Genomic DNA, 24280 nt, shown 5'->3' on the forward strand with positions numbered 1-24280 from the left:
TTTTTTTTTTTTTTTTGGTTTTTCTCCGGTACCAGGAACCGAACTCACGACCTTGCGCTTGCCAGGCAGGCGCTTTTGCCGTTGAGCTAAATCCCCAGCCCTCCAGTTTTCTCTATAGGACTTTAAAGATGATAAAATTACTCACAACAAATTCACTGGCCTACCAAAAATAGCCCAGAGCTCCTTAAAGGAATAAAACAATGTATAACTCATGTCATCTAATATTAAATAAAATATTAGTGGACATGAAGAAATGGGAGAAAAAGCATGACAGAGGAAAAAGCAATCAACAGAAATGACATACAGAATGAAATTAGGAGATAGGAATTCTAAAATGGCCTTTATAAATACACTCCCTATGCTCAAAGATGTAAAAGAAAACATCAATATAATGAGTAAAGAAAAGGGAAATTAGTAAAATTAATCAAATGGAAGCTTTGGAAATAGAAAAATTCAGGTGGAATTCATAACTGATTAGAAAATATAGAAGTAAAAATAAGTGAGCTTCCAGATATCATAATAGAATGTGTCTAGAATAAAGCCCTGGGAGAAAAAAAAGTGAAGCAAATGAAGAGTCTCAATGAACTGTAAAACAACAATAAGCTATGCAACATACATGCAATTACAATCACAGAGAAGAAGGAGGAATGAAAACACATAATTAAAAACTTTCTAAATCAAGTGAAAACTATCAACTCGCATATACAAGAATTGCAACAACTCAAACAAAATACAGAATTGGCACATGAAGACTCTTTGTAATCAAATAATGCAAAACCAGTGACAGAGAAAATGTTAAAAACTTCAGTGCATGTGCAGTAAAGTTCTCAGGAGAAACTATGAAAGCCAGGGGACTATAAAAGACTATCTTAAAAGTACTAAAAGCAAAAAATTAAAGAACAAATATCTACCCAGAAATCTATATCCAGAAAAGGTGAATAGGCAAAATTAAATGAAGGCAAAGTGACAAATTTATCAGATAAACAAAAGCTGAGAGAATTTGTTACTAACAAAGCTGTAGTATAAGAAATATTAAGGCAATTTCTTCTAGTTGGGAAAAAAATGACATCAGATAAAGACTTGAACCAACATAAGAAACAAAGGGCACCGGAAATGATAAGTGTGGAGGTTGGTGTTATGGTTTGGGTCTGAAATGTCTCCCAAAGACATAGGTACTGTAGGCCTGGTCCCCAGCAGTGCTCAGGGGCCAGTGACTGGATCACTTGGGAAGTGACTGCAGAGTGCTGCAGGTGCAGTGGTACCATGCAAGATTCCCACTTGGGAAGTGACTGGACCGTAAGGACTCTGACCTCATCACTGGATTAGTCCACTGATGGGGTCATAACTGAATGGACTATTGGGAGGTTGTACTAACTGTGGTAGATGATATCTAGTGGGAAGAGGTAGGTCACGAGGGGTGTGACTCTAGAGTAGATCACTAGCGTATATCTTGTCCCTGGCCCCATTTTTCCTCTCTCTCTCTTTCATACTGTCCCTGTCTCTCTCCCTCTCCTTCTTGGCTGCCCCAAGGGGAGCAGCTTTCTGCCCTTCTGACATGGTGTTTGTGCCTTACCATGGCTTAAAAATGGAGCCAGCCACCCATAGACTGAACCCTTTGAAAATGTGGTCCAAAATAGACCTTTCCTCCTTTGTTTTTCTCAGGTATTACATATTTTAAATTTTTTAAAAAATAATTGACTGCTTGATACACAGTAATTACAAAAATTATAGGGTGCACAATTTATATGAAGAAGTAAAACTATGACAACCATAAGTCAAGGACAGAAAGGAGAGACAGAAGTACTGTATACAGTTGTCAATGGTTGTATGCATACTGCTGTATGTATAGTAATATAATATTACTTGAAGACAGTGATAAATTTAAGACAAATATTATAAATCCTAAAGCAACCATTAAAAGTATAAAAAAAGACCAATGAGCCAGTAAGTTGGTAACTACAAATGGAGAGAAAATGTTATAAAAATGCTTAATAAATTCAAAAAAACTGGGAGACAACCAAAAAAAAAAAAGTGAAGCAAAGAACAGATGGGACAAATATAAAAGAAACAGTGAAACGTTAGGTTTAAATGCATAGATTTAAATCAATAACACATGAAATGCAAATGTTTTAAACACTGTAATTAAAGGAAGTGAAGAACTGAGCCATGAAGATATTTAAAGAAAGAACATTAAAGAGAGAAGAAACAAGTACAAAGATTCCTACGAAGAGCAGAACATCGTGTTCAAGGAGCAACAAGAAAACCAGCTACTGAAGAGTGAGCAAGACACATGTGAAGGAGATTAGGTCATCAATATGGTAGGGCTTGACCTTGACAGACAATGCAAAGACTTTCTGTTACTCAGTGATCTGGGAGGCCACTGGAACTGAACTACCGGTATGCCAGCCAGGAGCCACCTATGTTAATAGTCACCTGTGCTCAAGAGCTATGTGTAGCTAACGGCCATCATATTGGGTAGTCCAGGCAGCATATTTCCATCATCACAGAAAGTTCTACTGGACTTCACCAGAAAATTTTGGAGATCAATGTTGTGTTGTATTTTAATAGCATCACTTTGGCTACAATGTTGGAAATAGGCTGCATGAGGCAAGAATGGATGGAAGAAATTTTAAAAATAAAGAAGAGCTATGGCTAAACCCCAAATGAACCAATGGTGATTTTAGAGGAAACAGATATTTCGATACCCAGGTCATAAGCCACGCTGTTGGCCACAGCTGATTCGCGCCTCTGTGCCAAGTGGACGCTGGGGACGGAGAGCCTCACCTGCCTGTTGCCTCCAGGTTCATGGTCTCTGCAAGGGCTCTACAGCCACGGGGAGGCCGCCTGGGAGGGCACAGGCCAAGAGCACAGAGCTCCAGTGGCATGGCTGGGAGAGGTGCAGGCTGATTTAGCCACCAGTTTAGGATCCTGCAGGGTTTCTTGTCTATGGCCATACCACCCTGAATGTGCCCGATCTCATCTGCAGGGCTTCTTCCCTGTGTGAGAAAGAAACAAGATGCACATTACATAATGATAAAGCAGTTCTATGTGTGTACCAAACTATAGAGGGTTAAAATACTGAAACCAAAGCTGGCAGCACCGAAAGAGCAGGAGCACAGACCTGCAGTCACAGATACAAGGTTTCACTACTTACTCCTCTCTTGGTTTTTTTTTTTTTTCCTCTCTCAGTTCTTGAAAGATCCAGTGGATAGAAAACCAGCAAGGACACAGACCTGCAGGACACCATCAGCCAATCAAAGCTAATGACTATTCATCCACCTAACATTAAAATACACATTCTAGTCAACTGCACATGAGACATTCAGCAAAATAAATCATATCTTGCACCATAAACCAAACAAAAACCAAGTTCAAAGAAGTGAACTTACCAAACAGTGTTACCAGAGCATCATACAAGTAGGTTGGAGTTTAATAGCACAAAGATTACAGGAAAATTCAAACTTGTAGGATTAACCCTTCTAAACAATCTATGGCTTAAAAATAACTCTCCAGGGAAAATTTTTAATATTATGAACTAAACAAAAATGAAAACAACAAATTAATACAAACTATACCACTGAGTTACATCCCTAACCCTTTCTTTGAGTTACTGTTGTCATATTTTTACTTCTGTATATATTGTGTACCTTACAGTTTTTTGGAATTATTTTCCATTAAACAGCCAGGAAAAATGTGTTTAGAGGCATTCTATGCATTTCTTAGAAGAAAAGAAAGATTTTACTCAGATCAGTAATGTGAGCTTCCACAAGTGAAGCCAGAAATTAATAGTAAAATAAACCCAATTTAAACAGAAGAAAAGATATAATATATAAGGCAGAACTCAAGAACTGAAAAAAGAAGGAAAAGAATAGTTGAAAATTAACATCTGTCCTCCCTCCCTTCCTTCATTTCCCTCTTCCCTGCCTCCCTTCCTTGAGTGTTAGAAGTGTTAGGATTTGAACCCATGGCTTCCTGCATGAAAAGTATGAACTGTACCACTGAGTTACATTCGTAGTCCGTTCTTTTTAATACTGATAAAACTGATAAGCCTCTAAAAAAGACAGCATTTTGATAGTGAAGTGTAAATGTTGTTTTAAACTCCAAAAGTTATGTGACATCAAAGTGCTTGGCATAAACTTTTTGTAACTAAGAGCATAGCATGTGCCTTTTCTTGGTCTACTTTTCACCAAATTTCACATACCACTCTCCAAGTAGATCTCTGTAGTAGAAGGTATTGTTGCCCTACCCATATCCTCTCACCAGTTACCATTTCTGCACACACCAGTCAAACTTCAAACTGCCAGATTCCTTTTGCCTGAGCGTTCTTCTGGCCCCTGTAACCCACTGTACCTGCTCAGGTGGTAGATCAGACACACTAGAGAATCACAGCTCCCTCAGAAGCAGCCTTCAACTATGATTGGCAGAAATAGGTAGCGAAGGATGCCAGTTCCTCCTCATTGTAGCATAATAACCCTAAAGAGCTTGTTCTACACTGACTCTCAGTTTTCTAGCTGATATTCAGCTGCCACAGTACCCTGTAGACTATTTTGGGGCTCTTTTTCCTGTTTCTGTCCAACGTCTTCACTATACCAGTGTTTCCTGGGGGCACCTTCTAAATAAACTACTTGCACTAAAATCTTTGCCTTGGGGTCTGATTCTGGGGAAATCTACACTAACAAGCTAGCTAATATTTCACATTCGTACAGTGTAATGAGGTGCCTTCTTGTGAACATTATAGCACAGAGGCTACACATGGGTATAGAGATACCAAGCATTTGGGACAGTGTTTTTGTCAATAGGTTCCATTTATGTAATACATTTCTAACAAGAAACAACAGCATCCAATGAGTTTCCCTGCACTGTACTAACCCAACAGTATTCATCTGGTGTTCTTCAGGTCCTGCAATCCCAAGTCTACCTCTTGCCTCTCCCTCACATCTTGCCCTCCTCATCAGGGCCTTTATCTCGCCCCAGCCTGACTCTCAGAGCCCCGATGCCCTTCTCAGCTCTCTGTGTTCAAGTTCTGTGCTCAGTGCCAGGTTTCTGAGCCACTGTCGTATCTTCAGCACTACTGCCTCTGCCAGGCCGGCATAGTTCTGTATCCCCTTTCCCAAACTAATGATACACTCTTGTTTACTCAGCAGTTTCTTTTCTCTGCTTCTTTTTTACCCAATGCTACAAGACTGTGACTAAGAGTAAGACAAAATTGTCTTATTTTATTAGACTTTTGAGTGTGTGACCTGATGGATTCTCTCTCTCTCTCTCTCTCTCTTTCTCTTTCCCTTCATTCTTTCTCCTTCCTTTTTGGTTTTTTGGGTTTTTTGTTTGATTGCTTGGTTTTGTTTTGGGTTTTTTTGTTATTTTTATTTGGTTACATTTGTCCGATAATATTTAAAGATTTAGTATTCATTTGTGTACAAAACAACAGAATCACTGCCCAATAAAATCTGGGTAGTGAAATGGGGAAATAAACCCAGACCTAGAAATGGAGAAGCCTAGGTTCTGTCGCTTGCCCTGCTACTTATTAGCACCATGGCTTCTACTATATCTTTTAGCCTCTATAGGTTTCATGTATAAGACAAGATGGTGGAAGTTGTTGCTCTTTCAGATAGTTTCAGCACTCTGTAAATCTAAAATCACGTTGTTACAAACACATAAAACATCCTCAGAAAGGTCTATGTAAAGGATTCTGGGAAAAGGTCACATCAAGCCTACATTTCCAGAACCTTCATCTTCCCACCTTGCTATGGTTGAGATGTGGTTTTCCCTCAGAGTGTCATGTGCTGAACGTTTGGCACTGTTGCACGATATAGAACCTCTAAGAAATTGGACCTGTGGTTAATGAACGTTTTTGAAACAGAAAAAAAAAATTAGACGAGATATTTTTAAATGACCTAATATTGACAATACTATTAAATGTGAGGGAACAAAGACAGCTGAGGTGTGTTTAGTGGTAGGACATTTGCTTAGCATGTGCAAGACCCTTGTATGCTCCCTGATGCACAAAAATAAGAAAGAAAACCACTGCAAAAGAGCATATATTCACCTCTAAGTAAGGATAAAAATAAGAAAACCATGCATTTTTCTACTTATCTTTGTTAAAAAAAATACACTGGAAAGAAAACCCAGATATCTGTAGAATTGGTCACCTACGTACAAGGAAGGTGGGAGGAAGTGGGAAATAGTGGAGGAAGTGGGAAATGAAGAAGAAAAGACACAGGAGAAAATAGCACTTCTTCAAATGTACTTTTTTCTTTAGATGTTTCATTTGAAAACAATCTGATATTCTGTATGTTTAGAAAATAAAGTCAATGAAAACAGAAAGGAGCTTTGCAGTTCCAGATCAGAAGAAGGAAGCCACTAAAAACCCCAACATAACACAGAAAGCAACTATCTGGGGACTCTGAAAAGTGAATTATTTGTGTTGATTAGGGACAGGGCAGAAGACTTGGCTTTCTAAATACAGAATCACAAAGACTTGCTTTGAAGTTCGCAATGATGTGGAGCAGGGGTTAGGGTGGCTGTGAGGTTCAAAGCTGTCAAACATCAAAACCTGGGGTGAAGGGTTATGCTACATCTTCTGAGAGCAGAATATCTTCCTAAGGCAGGGGGATGTGTCTATTTAGCTTATCTGTTTATGCAAGCACTTATTTATATCAATATAAACCCAGGATATTGACTGGTAATTTGGAGGCAGGGTCTTGCTGTGTAATTGAGGCTAGCCTTGAACTCACTATATAACTCAATCTGGCCTCAAACTTACAGGGATCCTCTTCCCTCCACCTCCCAAGTGCTGGGATTACAGCTTGTAGCTAAACTTGTGGATATTTATTTTATGCTTTTTGCTATAATTCAATACTACATTTTAAAATTCATGTTGCTCAAAATATTACTTCTTGTACACTAGGAGCTCTTTCATTTTGCTTCTTACTCTTTTGACACATTTCCATAAACACTGCTGTTCTTGGTGTGCTTATTGTTTCCTTACTTTACAGCACTGAGATGCTCTAGCTCATCTTGTTTATTGCTCCATTCATGGAACAAGCTGTTTTCAGGGAACCTTGATTTCTTGTACCAGAGAATAGTATTAGAATTCAAGATCTGGAGGCTAAATGTGCTCATTGCTTCTGAGGGGTAGGGAGAGGTTACAGATCCTAGGCCCTTTCAACTAATAGAGAAAAAAGATATATAGAATATATATATGATAAAATATACACATATCCACATCTAAATGGAACTAAAATTAGTTCATACTGATGTCATGTCTCCAACTGTAATCCATTCCCATATGGATCATTCTAACACCTTCTTGCTTGTTGGTAACCTCCCACCTCCCACTCCATCAATGAGAAACCTGGCTCCCACCATCTGCCATGCATTTACGTAACTGTTCAAGTCCAGCAAACATGTATGGTGAGTGGATTCAGAAGGATTAACCTGCACCCCTGCCTGGGTGTGTCTTTCTTTTTTATTCAGAGGAGACAGAGAACAAAAAATAAAATGGTAGACCTAAACTCAATCACATTAAGTAAATATATTAAATTTTAGTGGTCTATTATTGTTTGAATGTGTACATGTCCACCAAAGTCATATGCTAAAGCCTAATCACCATAGTGATGGTATTAGGACATAGGGGCATAAAGGGTGAAAAGGTCACGAGGGATGTGCCCTTATGAATAAGATTAGTACCCTCAAAACAGAGGCCTAGAGGGCGGTGTTGTGCTCCTTCCTCCAGGTGTGCCACAAGGTGAGGCCTCATCAGGTATCAAATCTATTGGCACCCTGATCTTGGATTTCTAAGTCTCTGGAACTATGAGAAATAAATCTCTATTATTTATAGATCATCAATTTATGGTGTTTTATTAGAGCAGCCTGAATAGACTAAAATATGATCTAAACACACTAACACAAAGACAGCCTGATGAAATTGTATTTTTAAAACAGGCCTAAATGTATGCTTTCTGTTAGAAATCTACCTTTTTCTATTTATATTTTTTTGTGATTCCGGAGATTAAACCCAGAGCCTTCACACTGAACTACATCTGTTCCCTTTTTCTTTTCTTTTAATTTTGAGACAGTGTCTCCTAAATTGCTAAATTGTCCAGACTGGGGTTGAACTTGTCATCCTCCTGCCTCAGCTCCCCAGAATGTTGGTATTAGGGATATATGCAACCACTTTCAGCCAGAAATCCACCTTAAATATAAAGATATTAATGTCCACATTTCTCTTTATTCTTGATAATTTTAATTGTTCTGACATTTATCTTATCTGACATAAAGCTACCCCCACTTCAATTAGAATTTGTGTAGTATATTTTTTCTATCCTTTTGTTTTTAACTTATGAATATTTAAATGTGTATGTACCTAAGAATTTCTAAATACAAGGCAAAACAAAACTGTAAAGAAAATTAGAAAAAAATCCTTGATTAGTGGGAAATTCCAACACATCTCTGTCAATAATTTATAAATAGACAGATAACCAGTTAATGTGTGAGAAACTTGAGCAGCATTATAATCCACCTTGTTATAGTTGACATTTGTAGAACGTGCCACTCAACAGAAGCAGGATACAAATTCTTTCAGGTGCACAAAGAACATTTACCAAGATAAAACCTAAACCATAGTCTGAGCAATGAAACAAATCACAATAGGATTCAAACTATATGAAATCTATTCTCTAAAGCCCTTAGAATTGCAAATGTTACAACAGGTAGGTATCTGAAAAAATCCCCACATATCTGAAACTAAATAGTGCACATATAGTTGCATGGTATAAGGTAAATTATCACACTGCTTATTCATTGCAATGAAGGAAATAAAACTAAATGTGTAGAGAAATCACACAAGAACTCACGTAGATAATCAAATCATGTCAACAATGAAGGACAGACAAATGCAATGCACCTATTCATAGGGTGTCCTGAGGGAGATAAGATAGTCCTTGATGAGAATGAGACAGGGATGCATAACCTAAATCTCATCACACTAGAAAATCAGAAAAATGCAAAAGAAACAATATTCTGTTCCTTAAAATGCCTGTTCTCCATATCAAATGAGTCTAAAAAGGTATAATAACTGTGACCCTTAACCCTACACTGGAAACCAAGCTGGAGAGGGGTGGTCAGTGCTATAAAAGTCATTAAGTCATCTGAAAAAACATGAATATGGACCACGGATTAAAGTTTTATATATCAATGTAAATTTATGAAATTGATTGCCATAATATGATTAAATAATATTCTTCTTAGGAAGTACACACTGTAGTATTTAGGAATAAGGATCATGACATGTAGTTTACCCCACATGGCTCAGAAAACAGTTATGTTTTTGAATGTGTGCTGTATGTGTGTGCAGAGAAGGAAGGGAAATGAACAAAGCAAATGGGGCAAAATGTTAATAATCTGTGAGTAGAGTACTATGAATATTCATTATACTATTTCTATGTCCATAATTATGGAATCATTTTCAAAAGGATATAAAACTATCTGTGACAGTGAACTGATTGTGTCAACTTGAGTTAAAAAGACCCGGCTAGATTGGATCAGCATGGTTCTGGTGTGGCTGAAGTGATTTACTGAAGACAGAAGACCCACCCTGTGTGTAACAACTGATAGGCTTGTTGCCTGAATGGAACAACAAAATAGGTGGGGCATGAAGAAGGAAAACTTGCTTCTACTTCTTTGGAGGAGCTTCAGTCTTCACCTATATCTTGGATGATGTCTTCAGCCTTCAGCATACGCCATTCAGCCTTGTGATGCAGACTCACACGGAACATTACACAGAGCTCCAGGCCTTCAGCTGGATCCTTTGGATCCCCAGTGCACAGACAGCCCTTTTGCACTTTTCTGTACTTGACTCTGTAGTTGGACATTGTAAGCCTATCTTGTAAATTCTTATCTATTTGTATATCTTGCATTAAACTTGTTTCTCTAGTAAGCATTGACTAATATACTATCAATGATTATGAATTCTTAATTTTTTTTTGTTTTTGGTACTGGGAATCAAACTTGGCACCTTGCAGTTGCTAGGCAGGCACTTGTGCTGATGAGCTATATCCTCAGTCCTCAATCTTAATTTTATTAACATAACATTAGGGATAGGTGAATAAATGTTGAAGCAAAAGCATTTCTTTTCCTTTTTCTGGTTTGTTTGGTTTTTCTTGTGTGTGTGAGACAAGGTCTCACTGTGTAATCCAGTCTGGCCTCAAACTCCTGGCACTCCTCCTGCCTCAGAGTTCTGAGTGCTAGGATTACAGTGATGCACCACTATACTACACCTAGTGCAAAAACGTTATAAATGTCTCACCTGGTATAAAGGGAGTAGCAATTAGCTAAGATCTCAGGGAGCTGGTGATTTGAATTCTAGTGTATTCATAGAGACTTTAAATCTGAGTTAAAATATAGAAGGTATATGGTGAAATTTGTATTGCTTGAGAGAAAGGGGAGCAGAGAAAAGAATTTTATAAGTTATCCTCTGTTTAAACTGGAAGAAATTTTAAAATGAGAAAAGCATGACTAGCAACAATGACAAAAAACAGTAAAACACAAAATACAGAGAAAGACATGGTATTGAATTTATCAGGTACTACATGGGTGTGAATGGGTTGAATGTATCAGTATGTATCAGATGATAGTGACTTTCAGATTGGGTTAAAAAATAAAAATTATGCTCTGTACAAGAGAACCACAAACATCTTTACAGAAAATTTAAAATATGAGGGATAAGTAAAGATAAATCAAGGCTATACACATCAAAAAATTAAATGAAATGAAATTCAGAAAGAATAATTTTGATATCAGCCATAGGTGAGCTTTTGTGGATTTGTAAGCAGTGAGGAATCATGTGATAAGGCCCCTCTCCATCTTTATCCTACAGGAAAATGTATACCACTTTCCTACCAACCCAGTCAAAGAGGGAGAATTTGTCCTAGCATAAATGACATTAATGGTGGTTGTCACTGGCTGTCATCTGAAGGCTGTCTCTTATTAACTTAACCTAATACAGTAATATCTGATTGCTAACATTCTGATTTTTTTAATATGTAGAAACACAAATTCGTGATTGTTGAAGCTAGTACAAATGACCACAAATAACTTAAATCTGAAGAACAGTCAGGGTGGCTTCATACTTGAATCCAATAAAATTAGGACTGCTTAAAGCTTCTAGGTGTTTTCTGTAAGTGAAAGCAAGCACAGCACACATTATGAGAAATTTCTCCAGCTTTGGGAATTGGCTTCCCCTTGCCTGAGTGCTTGCTGCCACCTACAGACTCATTGTGAACGCAGTCCTTCGCTCTTTCCATTTTTCATGCACACGAGTCTCTTTAATATTATATGCGTTGCACATTACCCATGAACTATGAATGTCAGCCTCTGTGAGTACAGTGAGCATCCCAGACAGCAAACATGGGCATACGTCTTCTGTATCAGGGAGATCAGTGAAATGGTTTGGTCACTCCAGGAAGGCCGTATGCATGTGCTGAGATGACCACTGAGTGTGGAGTACCAGAGTCAGTAATCTTTCTCACCTGGGAGTTCAGTACTTTAATTTCATATACTCTGATCCTCCCTCCTGAGTTATCAAGAGCTTGTGATGTGCCCTCAGCCAGCCCACACTGGATGATAAAATGTTTTCACCGTGTGAAAATTTCAAATATGATAATAATAATATTGCAATAATGATAATAATAATAGATGACAGCATTTATTTATTTCATGCTTCCTCTGTGATAGGTATTTATCTGATACATTATCTCATTTATCCTTTACAACAATACAATGAGATAGTTACTTCCATTGCCTTTTTTTTTTTTTAACAGAGAAGCTAATCAGAAAAACCACGTTCCTTCCCCTAAACAATGATTCAAAGTCAAATACACTTTACTGTATAACATGGCATGCATGAGAAAATCAACTGCATGGCTAAACAACAGGGACAACCTCCCAACAAGAGGAATAAAATATGTTACTGCACTGTGATGCTTTTTCATATTATATTTTCCTGATACGATCAATGCCCAAATTGCAAAATATCAGGAGTTACTGAATGTATGCTAAATTTGTAGAAAGAAAAATTAGTAAAATAGTCATACCAGTGTTGCAGGGAAAATCCAGGACCAAAAGGAAAATGCTCCACGGTGAGGAGTTTGGAAGGTGTCTTTAAGGTAATGCTTGTGGGCTGATGGGAACCAGTTACAAATCATCAGTCCAGAGTTAGTTTTGAGTTCAGTTTAAACACAGTTTGCAAGCAGAAAATATAAAGCAGCAAATGGAATTTCTAGTTTTAGTTTTTTGAGGCATCTCCACACTGATTTCCATAATGGTTGTACTAGTTTACATTCCCAGCAACAATGTAGAAGGGTTCCTTTTCCCCTGTAGTCTCTCTAACATTTGTTATTATTTCATTTGTTGATGATAGCTATTCTTTCTGGAATAAAATGGAATCTCGGTATTGTTTTAATTTGTATTTCTCCAAGGCCAGATTTGTTAAACACGTTTTCATATATTTACTGGTCATTTGTACTTTCTCTTCGGAGAAGTGTTTGTTCATTTTTGTTGCCCATTTTTGGATTGGATCTTTTATTTGGGGGGTCTATTTTTTGAGATTTCTAATATATTAGAGACATTAGCCATCAGAAGAATTTTTTGTTATGCCCAAAGTTTTTCCCATCATGCAAGTTGTCTGTTCACTTGCTTGATTGCTTCCTTGGCTGTGAAGAAGCTTTCAAATTTGATATTGTCACAGTTGTTAACCCTTGATACTACTTCTTTTGCAATTGGGATTCTGTTCAGAGTCCTTGCCTATGTCTATAACTTCAAGAATTTTACCATACAGCAGATTAAGCGTTTCTATTTTAATATTGAATTCTTTGATCCATTTGATTTTAGTTTAGTAAATAGTGAGAAACGCAGGTCTAGATTCAGTTTTCTACATGTGGATAGCCAGGTTTCCTAACATCATTTATTAAAGAGGCCATCTTTCCTTTAGCTTACATTTTTGGCACCTTTGTCAAAGAGCAAGTAGCTGAATGTGCCTGGAATTGTTTCTGCATCCTCTGTTTTGCTCCTTTGATTCACTTGTCTGTTTTGTGTCTATATCATGTTTTTTGTGCCTATATCATGTTTTTTTATTCCTGTAGCTTTGTAATATAATTTCAAGTTCAAGGTTGTAATGCCTCCTGCTTTGCTATTGCTGTCCAGAATTGCTTTTACTATTCTTAGTCTCTTCTGATTCCATATGAATTTTAAGATTGTTTTCTGTTGTTCTGTAAGGAGTGCTATTGGTATTTTGATTGTGATTGCATTAAATCTGTATATTAGTTTTGGAAGTATGGTCCTTATGACAATATTTGTTCTGCCTATCCAAGAACAAGGGAGATCTTTCCATTTCCTTCTTTTTCAGAGTACTATAGGTTTCACTGTAGAGGTCTTTCACTTCCCTGATTAGGTTAACTCCTAAGTATTTAGTTTTTCTTGATGTTATCACTAATGATATTGTTTCCCTAATTTCTTTCTCAATGAGTTTATTCTATGTGCTGCCAAAGTGAGCATTCAGTGAGTGTATTATTCTTGAATAGAATGATATTGATTTTTATGTATTGACACTGTGTCCTGCTGTGCTACTCAATTTCATTATTAGTTCTAGGTGTCTTTTGGTAGAATTTTGTGGGTCTTCTGTGTAGAGGATCATGTCATCTGCAAATAATGATAATTGGACTTATTCCTTTCCCATACATCTTGCTTTTATTTCTTTCTCTTTTCTGATTGTTTTAGATAATGTTTCAAGAACTATATTAAATAAGATTGGGAATAGTAGGCATCCTTATCTTGTTCCTGATTTTAAAGAGAAAGCTTTAAGCTTTTCCCCATTCAATGTGATATTGGTCATTGGTTTGTCATAAATGGCTTTTATCAGATTGGAGATAAGGTCCTTTTATACATATTTTCTTCAGATATTTTTATGAATGGATGCTGGATTTTGTCAAAGGTTTTTTCTGCATCAATTGAGATTATCATATGATTTTTGTCCTTCTTTCTGTTTATGTGATGTATTATATTTATTGCTTTTTATCTGTTGAATCGTCCTTGCATTGTTGAAGCCTACTTGGTCATGATGGATGATCTTTTTGAGAATAGTTGCATTCTGTTTGCCAGTATCTTGCTAAGAATTTTTGCACCTATGTTATTTAAAAAGATAGGCCTATATTTCTCTGTTTTTGGTTGGGTCTTTCTCTGGGTTTTGAATCAGGGTAATGCTGGCTCTCAGAAGTGACTTTGGGAGTACTCCTTACCTTTCAATTTAATTAAAGAGTTTCAGGAGTGTTGGTGTTAGTTCTTTCCTAAAGTTCTCATAGAATTTGCCAGTGAATACATTGGTACCTGGACTTTTCTTACTTGGTAGTTTTTTTATTCTTCAATTTCATGGCCTGTTGTTGGATTTGGAAGGGTGTTTAAAATATCTTCTTGGTTCAGTTTTGGTAAGTGATAAGTATCCAGGAATCTATCTTCAGAAACTGTGAACCACAATTTACCTGTCCTTATGTAGGTTATTAATTTCAGATATTTTGTTGCACCAATGAAAAGTGACTAATCCACACTCCTTTCTCCTCAGGATTGCAACTATACACCCAGAGGCTTTAGTGTCAAGGCATGAGGGAGAGTGTCTGGTCTTTGGTTCTTGCATGCCCACAATGCATCTCTTGCTGACCCTTGTTCTCTGCACTTCTGTGCCCTCTGTCACCTGAAAGATGCCAACAGTTCATCTAGCTTCTCACAGGAAGGTTCAATAACTCTGCCTCTTCTTTCACACCTTGATGCCTCTGTGGCTGCTGGCTTCTCACTACCTCTATGCCTGTTCTGATGCCTACCTGTTCCAATGGATCAAAAGAACCTCAAAGGAGCAGTCCTAGATGTCTTATTAGTAACTCCATGACTTCATTTCTACCTGGGCCCTGTGTCCCCTGCTCAGTTTATAAGAAGACAATGCCTGGGCCTTGCTGGTTTGTTTTTTTTTTTTTTTTTTTTTGGTTTTTTTCTCCAGTACCAGGAACCGAACTCACGACCTTGTGCTTGCCAGGCAGGCGCTTTTGCCACTGAGCTAAATCCCCAGCCCTGCCTTGCTGTTTTTTTCTGACAGGACCACTCAGGAAATAAGGTACAGGCTACTTCTGTTTGCCGACATCCTCCCTCACTTCTCTGAATGTTCTACCATCCCATTCACCATATTCAATAGGAATGGACTGTGAACTCATTCTCTGGCTCACTCAGAAGCATTTTAATCTTTGCTTCCTTTAGCTTCTCTCCATCATCCCAAGGGGCCTTTTCTTCTGGGGTAGGGAACTGGATCCTCAATACTTTTCTAAAATTTATACCAGACTCTTGGCCTTTTCAAAGAGTTCTGCATGTATTATCTGAATTCTTACAACACACAGTCTATAATATAGATAGTGGCTGTGTAAAATTAGCCAGCTTAGCCAATGTCACACAACCAAATGAATTTGATCAGAATTTGGAGCTTGTGCTCTTACTACTCAAATTCCACAGTAGTTGTCATCCTCTTTCTGCTTTAGGGTAGGTTCTCTTTTCTCAATTAACTTTTTTTAATTGAATGTGCTTTATTTTAACAATCAAAAATTCTAACAGCCTAAAAATGCACATAAGTTAAAACTTAATTATCATTTAGTGATAGCAAAGATAGGTGATTTACATGGAAAAAAGAACTAAATTAACTTTTAAGGACTTTAGGAACATAAGATTCAATCAAAATTTGCTCCATAAAATGAGTTTGAATAGATGCTAAATATATTACTTAGGTTTAGGAAAACATGTTTGTCATTGCCTTTGAAGACAAAGCTCAGAAATAATGCATCATCTACCTAATCTTATCATTAATCTTTGATCTGGAAGATATTTCAGAAGAAAATAATCTTTGAAAGCAATATTTGAAATATGCAATATTACCTTCGTAAGTGGGTATGATTGTGAGGAATGTGGAGGAAGGAAGAAGAGAAAGGGGAACCCAATCAAAGAAAAAAAACACTGGACATTCCTACAGTCACATATGATATGATCAAATTTTAGTTAAATAGAAAACAAGAAAAGTTAAATTGTGAAACTACAAGTAATAATAACAGGCAAAGTCTGCATTCTCATGCAGTGTATACTTTGTAGTTTTGGTGAAAAAAAGGCTCAGAAGAAGAAAAAATAGAAACTGACTTTACGTTAGTAGTGTTGGATGATAGGCATTTATATGCCCCTCACATTGTGTTGGAGTTGGGACCGCTACTACATTATATGCTGTTTTGTTTATGTAGCCAGTGCAGTTCTAAGAATACTATGGAATGAATGAATGAATGAATGAATGATGTCTTCTCCCCCAGAAAAAAGCTCACTGAAGCTGGTGTAGCCATCTAGTGTAATGGCAATTTTATAAAAATCTTTCAGTAGAAATTAAAAATCAACTAGTAGCCTATAACTATGTTGAGACAGGATATGCTCATACTGCTTGCTACATAATTAGACTGCTAAGTTCAGTTAGCCTTGGCTGACTGCATCCAGCTGATTTTCCAAATAGCTGGCTAAGTCAACCTGAGCATATCCAGACATAATATCTGTGCTTTTCTACTCAAAACATGTAGTTTTTATTTCAGCTTATTTCAAGGACTTTATACTTTATGCCCAGAATAGACTGGCCCAAGGATGCATTCAACTCTACCCACTCTGCTCAAACATCCTCCCTCCTGGAATATTCCTGTCTAATGATAAACAATTCCTTTTAAGTAAACTTGCTTAGTATAAATCTGCCTAACAACATATGACTTGATTTTTGTAATACATGTAACCAATCATGTAAAAACCAGCTGCCTCAGTAAACTGCTATTAAAGTTAAATACATAATATTACCATGATACAGGCATATCCATGTTTATAGCAGCACAGTTCATAATAGCTAAGTCTTAGAAGCAACCTGTATATACATTGTCAGATGAATGGATGAATAGAATGTGCTGTTTACAGAAAATGCAGTACAAGTCTGCCTTAAACAAGTACAAATTTGAGTCATTTGTAAGAAAACGGATGCACCCTGTAATCATAATGTTAACTGAAACAAATCAAACACAAGATTAAATATTACTTGTTTTTCTCTTGTAGGATAAACTCAAAATAAATAAAGAGTAAAGTAAAAGCTAGAGAATAGGATATAGGGAGATAGATCTTTTGCAAGTGGGAAGGGGGTCAAGAGAAGGAGTGAGAAGGGAGGGAGTAGAAGAGGTGAAAAAAGAATCAAGATATGTTATGTATATGTACAACTCTCACAGTGACTATAATCACTATATACTGCAAACATATACTAATAAAATTTTTTAATTAAAAAAATTTAGAGACTGAATATACAAACAGATCACGACTAACTTATATGACAAATTCTCATTCACAACTTCTGGGTTGATCAGTCCAGAAAGGTCAGGATTAGGTCAATGGCTGCCTGCTTTTCTAATATTTGTCCTCACAAAAAATCAAGGGTCAACCAGAGAAAGCCAAACATGGTCCCCAAGCTATCTCATAAGACATTTCACCTCTAGATTGCTTATTTCCTTGCTCTCTCTGCAAACAACCTTTACTCAGACAAAGTGGAGCCCTCCTCCCTTACAGTGTCTGCCACATGCAAGTGGTAGTTGTGGCTCCCTTGCTGAGTAAGCTAACAGGCTCTATTAGTTCTCATTGGGTGCTCACGTCTGTCCACAAGGTAGTAAATTTCCTTCTCTAGAGAATTAGGAGCTTATTCAGAGGATTATTGGTGGTCCAGAGAAAGTAATCAGAGACCTGGGGGTTTCTTTATTTTTCCTGGAGATCAGATGAAGAGAAATTCCTTATGTGTGTTATTCCTATGAAATCATACAGAAAGTTGTAGTTCAGCAAAGGAAATTTGAATTCTGAGGCCACTTTTATCTGCAATAAATGTACCATTATAAATGAGCATTAAAAGCAATGTTGTTGTTTTTTTCAATAGACAAAAGTAGAGGGCAACTTGGTAGTCCCCCCTGCCATCACCACCACCAAAAAAAAGTTAAAATATTATGATAGGGCAAGAGAGACTCCATTCTCTTTTGTAACTCCATTTCATACTTTTTTTATGGTACTGGAAATCGAACTCAGGACCTCACACTTGCCAGGCAGGCACCACGCCACTGAGTTATACCCTTGGCTCTGTAACTCCATTTTAGAAGTCACTTAAGTTCACTTAAACTGTAGATGAACTCACTCTCTCACCCCCTCCCTTGTAGCTGACTGTAAAAACCACTAAGTAAGTACAGCTATAAAATGAGAACAAAACAAACAGAATACATGGAGAAGTAGGTTGAACGTTAAATCAAAATGTCTACCTAGGGTCCACCTGATCAGCACATAACCAGCAACATCTAGGAAATGTAAACCTTGTGATAATTATGTGACATTCTGATAAGATTCTCAAATATGAGGTAATGTGGTTGTATACTTACTATGGAAACCTAAAATGTACTTAAGCTGGATACAAAGTCCAATCTACTGGGTCACCTTCCCAGGCTTGTCAGGTGTATCCATTGTGTGCTCAAATAAAGCCTTTTGTTCCTATAACTAGGTCTCTTGTGAGTGCTTATCTCGTTGAATATTAATTCTTGCCAGAACAATTAAAGCTGAGAGGGATTTGTCTATTGCCCAAGTCCACATTTTTTTCCCACAGAAGTCAAAACTAAAATGCAAGATAGAGGCTGGGTACAGCTCAGTGATAGGCATTTGCCTAGCATAAAGAAGGCTCTGGCATTGAACCCAAACAGCACCAAAATAACATAAACAAAGAAGAAAAAGATGTCAGTGATATAGTGTCTACTTAGTATTAGCTGCTCCAGGGATAACTTGTGTATATTTAACCGTGAATTCCAAAGCAAGAAGAGCTCAACTGAGCATACAGTCTGAGAAAAAACTATTTGTGAAGTTTCAAAACAAATCCCCAACTTTTTAAAAATTATTGAACACCTGCCCAAACTCTGAGCTTCAAGTTTTGCTCGCATTCTAATCTTGAAATTTCACCACCCCGACTGAATAAAGCAGAAATTTAAAAAGTCAACATCTTCCCATACCTCTCTGCCACCCGCTCCCTGGGGAATGCTGCTTGAGCTTTCTTTAATGATAAGGGAGATGGCCCAAACGGTCCCACTCTGGGCATCTCCATTCTCAGAGAGGCAGCATTCCAAACTGGAGCTCATAAAACTGACAGCTGCTGGCTGTTTCCGAGTTTGACAGCATCCTAACATCCTGGGGGCACAGGACTCGGTTCTCTTCAAGGTTAAAGTAAGAAGGTAACGCGGGAACGACTATCTTTGTCTTGCTTTGTAACTTTCAGCCTGTTTCCTGCCACAAGCAATAAGGAAAGCACCCCTTTTTGTTCTTTGCTCAGCCTTGGATGGTGAGGTCCCTTAGCCTGTGGGGTCCTTAACTAACAAAGACCTGTTTCTTTCTTGGTCTCTCCAGTTCCTTGCACTTCCCACAAGTAACAATAAATGCTGACTTAAGCCATCCAGTTTGTGCAGCCCAAACTAAGGCCAAATAGTATTAGATAGGAAAATAAATCTTAAACCCACACCTAGTTCGCGAAAATTACATTCTTTTTGATTATTTGCTTGGTTGCTTTTGTTTGGCCTCTTTTATTCTGCGGTAAGGGGCCGGAGCTCTGCGCTGTCCGGCTCCTTTAGCAGCCCTACAAAGGGTGCCTATCCCTGGGGCCTAGAAATTTTTATACCACGTGACCCTGCCTCACCTGCCCCACCCCCCCTCCCGGGCCAGGCTGCCACTGTGTCAAAGGGAGACGGGCTTCTCCCTCCTCCTGATTGGTACATACGCTCGCCGTGGTTCCGGAGTGGGTGTGGCCAGAGGTTTGACTGGGTCCGCAGTGGCGGGTTCAGAGCCTGCGGTGTCCGCACCTGCTTGTCCCTGACCAGCCCAGCCCTGGGAGCCCGCGGCGCCGCGGCGCGGTGAGCAACAGGCCTGCCTGGCCGCACTCCCTTCCCAGCCCTCGGTCACCCAGACCCGGCGTCTTCAGTCCCTGGGGCTGCGAGCGCGGAGTCAGCGCCGTCCGCCACCGCTGCGGGCTGGTGGGCTCGCGGGACAGGCGTCCAGGGCTGGGCTCGGGCCCCTCTGTGACCCCTGGGAGCAGCCTGACCCTCAGAAGAGCAGAGAGACCTGAGACAGAGCGTGGGCGAGCCCCCCCTGGCCCCGCGAGACTGGGAACCTTTGTCTTATCTGCCTTAGGGCAAATCCTGAAAGAAGCCTTCAGTTACTGGGGAAAGATGCGGGTTGGTTGTGGTGTTATGGGAAGTAGGAGAGACCGGAGAGACCAAGGAAGAAACACGTCTTTATTAGTTAAGGCCCTTAGGGGTTCAGCGACCTCACGGTCCACGGCTGAGCAAAGAACAAAGAGAGGGGTGCTTTCCTTATTGCTTGTGGCAGGAAACAGGCTGAAAGTTACAAAGCAAGACAAAGACAGTCATTCCCGCGTTACCTTCTTACTTTAACCTTGAAGAGAGCCAAGTCCTGTGCCCCCAGGATGTTAGGATGCTGTCAAACTCGGAAACAGCCAGCAGCTGTCAGTTTTATGAGCTCCAGTTTGGAATGCTGCCTCTCTGAGAATGGAGATGCCCAGAGCGGGACAGTTTGGGCCATCTCCCTTATCATTAAAGAAAGCTCAAGCAGCATTCTCCAGGGAGCGGGTGGCAGAGAGGTTTGGGAAGATTTCTGGTCAGAGGCTTGACTTTTTAAATCTCTGCTTGAGTAGAACTGTGTTTGCTTTCAGGTTGTGTTGGCTGCATTCAACTCAGGCTGCATAGCTAAGGGTTCGTCAAAGTGGGAACACCGAGAGTAATAACTGCAAAGATTTGAGCATTTATGGTATGCTGAGCAGCGTAGCAAATTTGAGCACCCAAATTATCTTTAATTTGGTGAACAGCCTCCGGAAGTAGCACTGTTGTGCTCACTTGCAGTTAGATTGATGAACATAGACTTTAAATTATTCATCCAGGATCAGTGAGGGACTGAGCAGAGATTCAGTCCCAGGCACGCAGACCCCAGGGCACTATGCTCTCCCTTTGGGTTGTGCTACTTTCTGCTGCCTCCTAAAGCTTGTGAGTTATTTTTTGTCACCTGGTATCTGTCCGTGACCCCCTCACCTACACACCTCCTTTCTTTCCTGTAATGATATTTGAGACCCTGTCTGCTTTAGTTCTAACTTAAAGCCGTATTTACTTTGCAGTTGAGAGTAATATGGCATGATATTGTAGTGTAGTGCCAGCAAATTAGAGGTTCTTGAATTTGGGCAGAGAATTTAAGATTTTGCAACATTTTACTAGCTAAATTTTTTCTCAATTGAGTTAGCTCTGGCAAACCTGCCATGTGAACCATTCTTTCAACAATAGTTGATGGGATCTAGAGTTGATTCTTCCCCATTGAACAAACTGTATCTTTGGGTCCAAGAAAACAAGCTTTGTCTCTTCCTTGAGACTTAAAAATTGCTAATTAACCTCATGACTTCCATCCATGGATTAATAAAGTCTCCTGCTAGTGTGCCTTCTTTCTTCAAACTTGGATTTGCTCAGACTTGAGTCTAAGAACTGGCAAGTAAGTTATGAATACTTCTGACCATACTAACCTAAGCTTGGTGCTCTCAACCCTGTTGTATTCCAGTTGATCTACTATGTTGTTTATTTCATTTTACTTTACTCCCTAGCCTGACATACTAGTGAGCAGTAAGTGTTGTAGTTTTACATGTTTGGGTTTAAAAGAGTAGTGATGAACACATTTCATGGAAAGTTTTGTGCATCTACTGTGTGTGTCGGGCATTGCTAGATACTAACTCAAGGAGAGAGGACTGGTTCCTGTCCTGAAAGAATTTTAAAATAGCCAGTGATGATGGCCAGGCACTTTCTTGTGGAGTAACTTAGTGATAGAACTTGAGGCTTCCGGAAAGAGGAGTTAATCCATTTAGCCTGGATAATGTGAAAGCTTTGTTATTTTTATCAACAATGGTGTGCCCCTGACAGAGTATAGACCAGTGGTAGCAAACGTATGGCATACATGTCACAGCCGGTTATTTGTGATCATTAAAATCTCTAAAATGTTCGCCATCCCTGGTATAGAAGATAATAGTACAATTTCTAATGATCATGTCTTTAGAAGAATAAGCGTCAACAAACTTGTCTTCTTACAGCAGTGCCATTTTTGTTCTCTCAAGTGGGAATCCATGTTGCTGTCATTACATCGTGCTGCAGTGTCAAGCAGAAGTGCATTTGGCAGGCTGGAGATTTTTCTTCAGCTGACAAAAAAGGTTAATGTGACACCTACCACTCATAATACCAGCGCCATTTTCATTCAGAGCCTGTGCCCCCCCTATCTTCCACCACCTTTGGATCCCCTTCTTTAAAGAAGGATTTGAGTTTTACATTTGTGAAATAACTGATTGAGTAAACAAACAGAAAGGCAGAATGTAGGAAAGGCACTATGTCCGCGGTTTTATTAGTATATTCCTCAGCTAATTGCTATCAACCACTTAGGGTGATTCTTCCTTTTTTTTAAATTGGTGCCAACTGTGTACCTCATATTCAAAGCCCTTAAACCCAACACTCTAGGAAGCACTACAATCAAAAGGCAGGGCCTTCAAGTGTGGTTTTAAACCTAGCTGATTGTTGGTTTTGTTTTTTTGGTGGGTTTTTTTGAGTTTGATTGGTTTGTTTTTTTGAGACAGGGTCTTGCTATATAGTTCAGGCTGGCCTTGAACTCACTATATAGCACTATTAAAAATAGGGCTGGGAATGTAGCTTAATGGAGCAGTCCTGGTTTCAATCCCCAGTACAGCTATATACCTACATACATACATAAATTGCATTTCTGTGATTAGTATTTAAGAATATATTACAGTTTTTTGCATTACACTGGGGATTGAATCCCAGTACCTTTGCACTGAGCTGTGGCCCTGATTTTATTTTTATTTTGAGATAGAGTCTTCCTAATTGCCCAGGCTGGGCTCATATTTGCCATCTTCTTCTTGACTCACCCTCGAAGAGTGCTAGGGTTATGGGTGTAGGCCAGCACTCTCAGCTGTTATTTCTGTTCTTTGGTGAATTGGCCTTTGTTCTCTAATGCCCAAGTGACTGTGCCCCATTTACAAACTGTTTATTGTATGTTGATTTTATTTATTGGTATTTTGTGATAGGGTCTCACCAGGTAGCCCAGGCTGGTCTTGAACTCTCTGTGTAGCACATGCAGGCCTTGGACTCCTGATCCTTCTGCCTCACCTCCCAAGTGCTGGGATTACAAGTATGTGTCACTACACATGGTTATAAACCTCTTTATGATGAGAATTTTGACCACTTTTTGACAGAGACCCCTTTTTTTTTTTTTTTTGGTTTTTCTCCGGTACCGGGAACCGAACTCACGACCTTGCGCTTGCCAGGCAGGCGCTTTTGCCGCTGAGCTAAATCCCCAGCCCCGACAGAGACCCCTTTGAGGCAGCGCTGAGCAGGCTTTAGAATTAATTAATTGGCTTTCCATGTTAATTTATGAGTCTGTCCCAGGCCTACATGACTTACCTGATGAGCTAGAACCTGGCATGCAGAATCAGAACTCTCCATGCCAGCGGTCATAGTAGAGGCCTGAATTGGCCTATGACAGTGTGGCATCTCTGAAGGCAAGGTGACATCACAGCCGACAACTCTGACTCAGAATTCCAGGGAAATAACTCCCAACCTAAGAGATAAAACAGATCTCTCATTAAAGAAAGATTTACTGCTTGGAATGTCTTTGTCCTGCTTTCATAAGGCCTTGCCCACTTTTATGCCTTTTTGTCTCAGTTATTCCCTACACATCCCTGCTCGCCGCCCCCACCCCCACCCCTATATGTTGTGTACTCAGTAAATAGTGGCCAGTTTGGAGGATTCACAGCTTTGGTGAACAATACCTTTGGCCTTCCCAGACCCCAGTCTGGGAATATTGTATTTCCATGTGTCTTTTATTTCATCCTTTGCTGTACACTTGCCCAGGTGATCAGTGATGGGTTTTCCACTTTGATAAAAAATTTGCCAAGTCATCACTGGAAGCCCTGTGCTAGGCCCTACCCCTCTTCTTCTGAGTCAAATTACAACTTCCTACTTCCCTTTCTGTAATATTCTGTTTCTTTTTTCCCACCTCCCACCCAATCCTGGTCTGCCATGTCAGGTGGTCCACCCCCTAAACCCTGCCTCCAACCTGACCCTAT

At 39.1% G+C, this 24280-nt stretch overlaps 1 protein-coding gene across 1 annotated transcript in view; it reads right to left on the minus strand.

Moving 5' to 3' along the window:
• Positions 1–23657, minus strand: part of LOC102017315 (low-density lipoprotein receptor-related protein 1-like) — a 70573-nt gene extending 46916 nt beyond the window's left edge. The window contains exons 1-4 of the mRNA XM_013521487.1: positions 23616–23657; positions 19959–20281; positions 19119–19293; positions 2789–2996 (exon numbers count right to left, since the gene is read on the minus strand). Of these exons, the coding sequence (XP_013376941.1) occupies positions 2789–2996; positions 19119–19293; positions 19959–20281; positions 23616–23657 (748 nt within the window). The remainder of the gene's footprint in view (positions 1–2788; positions 2997–19118; positions 19294–19958; positions 20282–23615) is intronic.
• Between the last annotated feature and the right edge of the window lie 623 nt (positions 23658–24280).

This window comes from Chinchilla lanigera, unplaced genomic scaffold, assembly GCF_000276665.1.
Source record: "Chinchilla lanigera isolate Chin_1 unplaced genomic scaffold, ChiLan1.0 scaffold00062, whole genome shotgun sequence".
Classification (NCBI taxonomy): domain Eukaryota; kingdom Metazoa; phylum Chordata; class Mammalia; order Rodentia; family Chinchillidae; genus Chinchilla; species Chinchilla lanigera.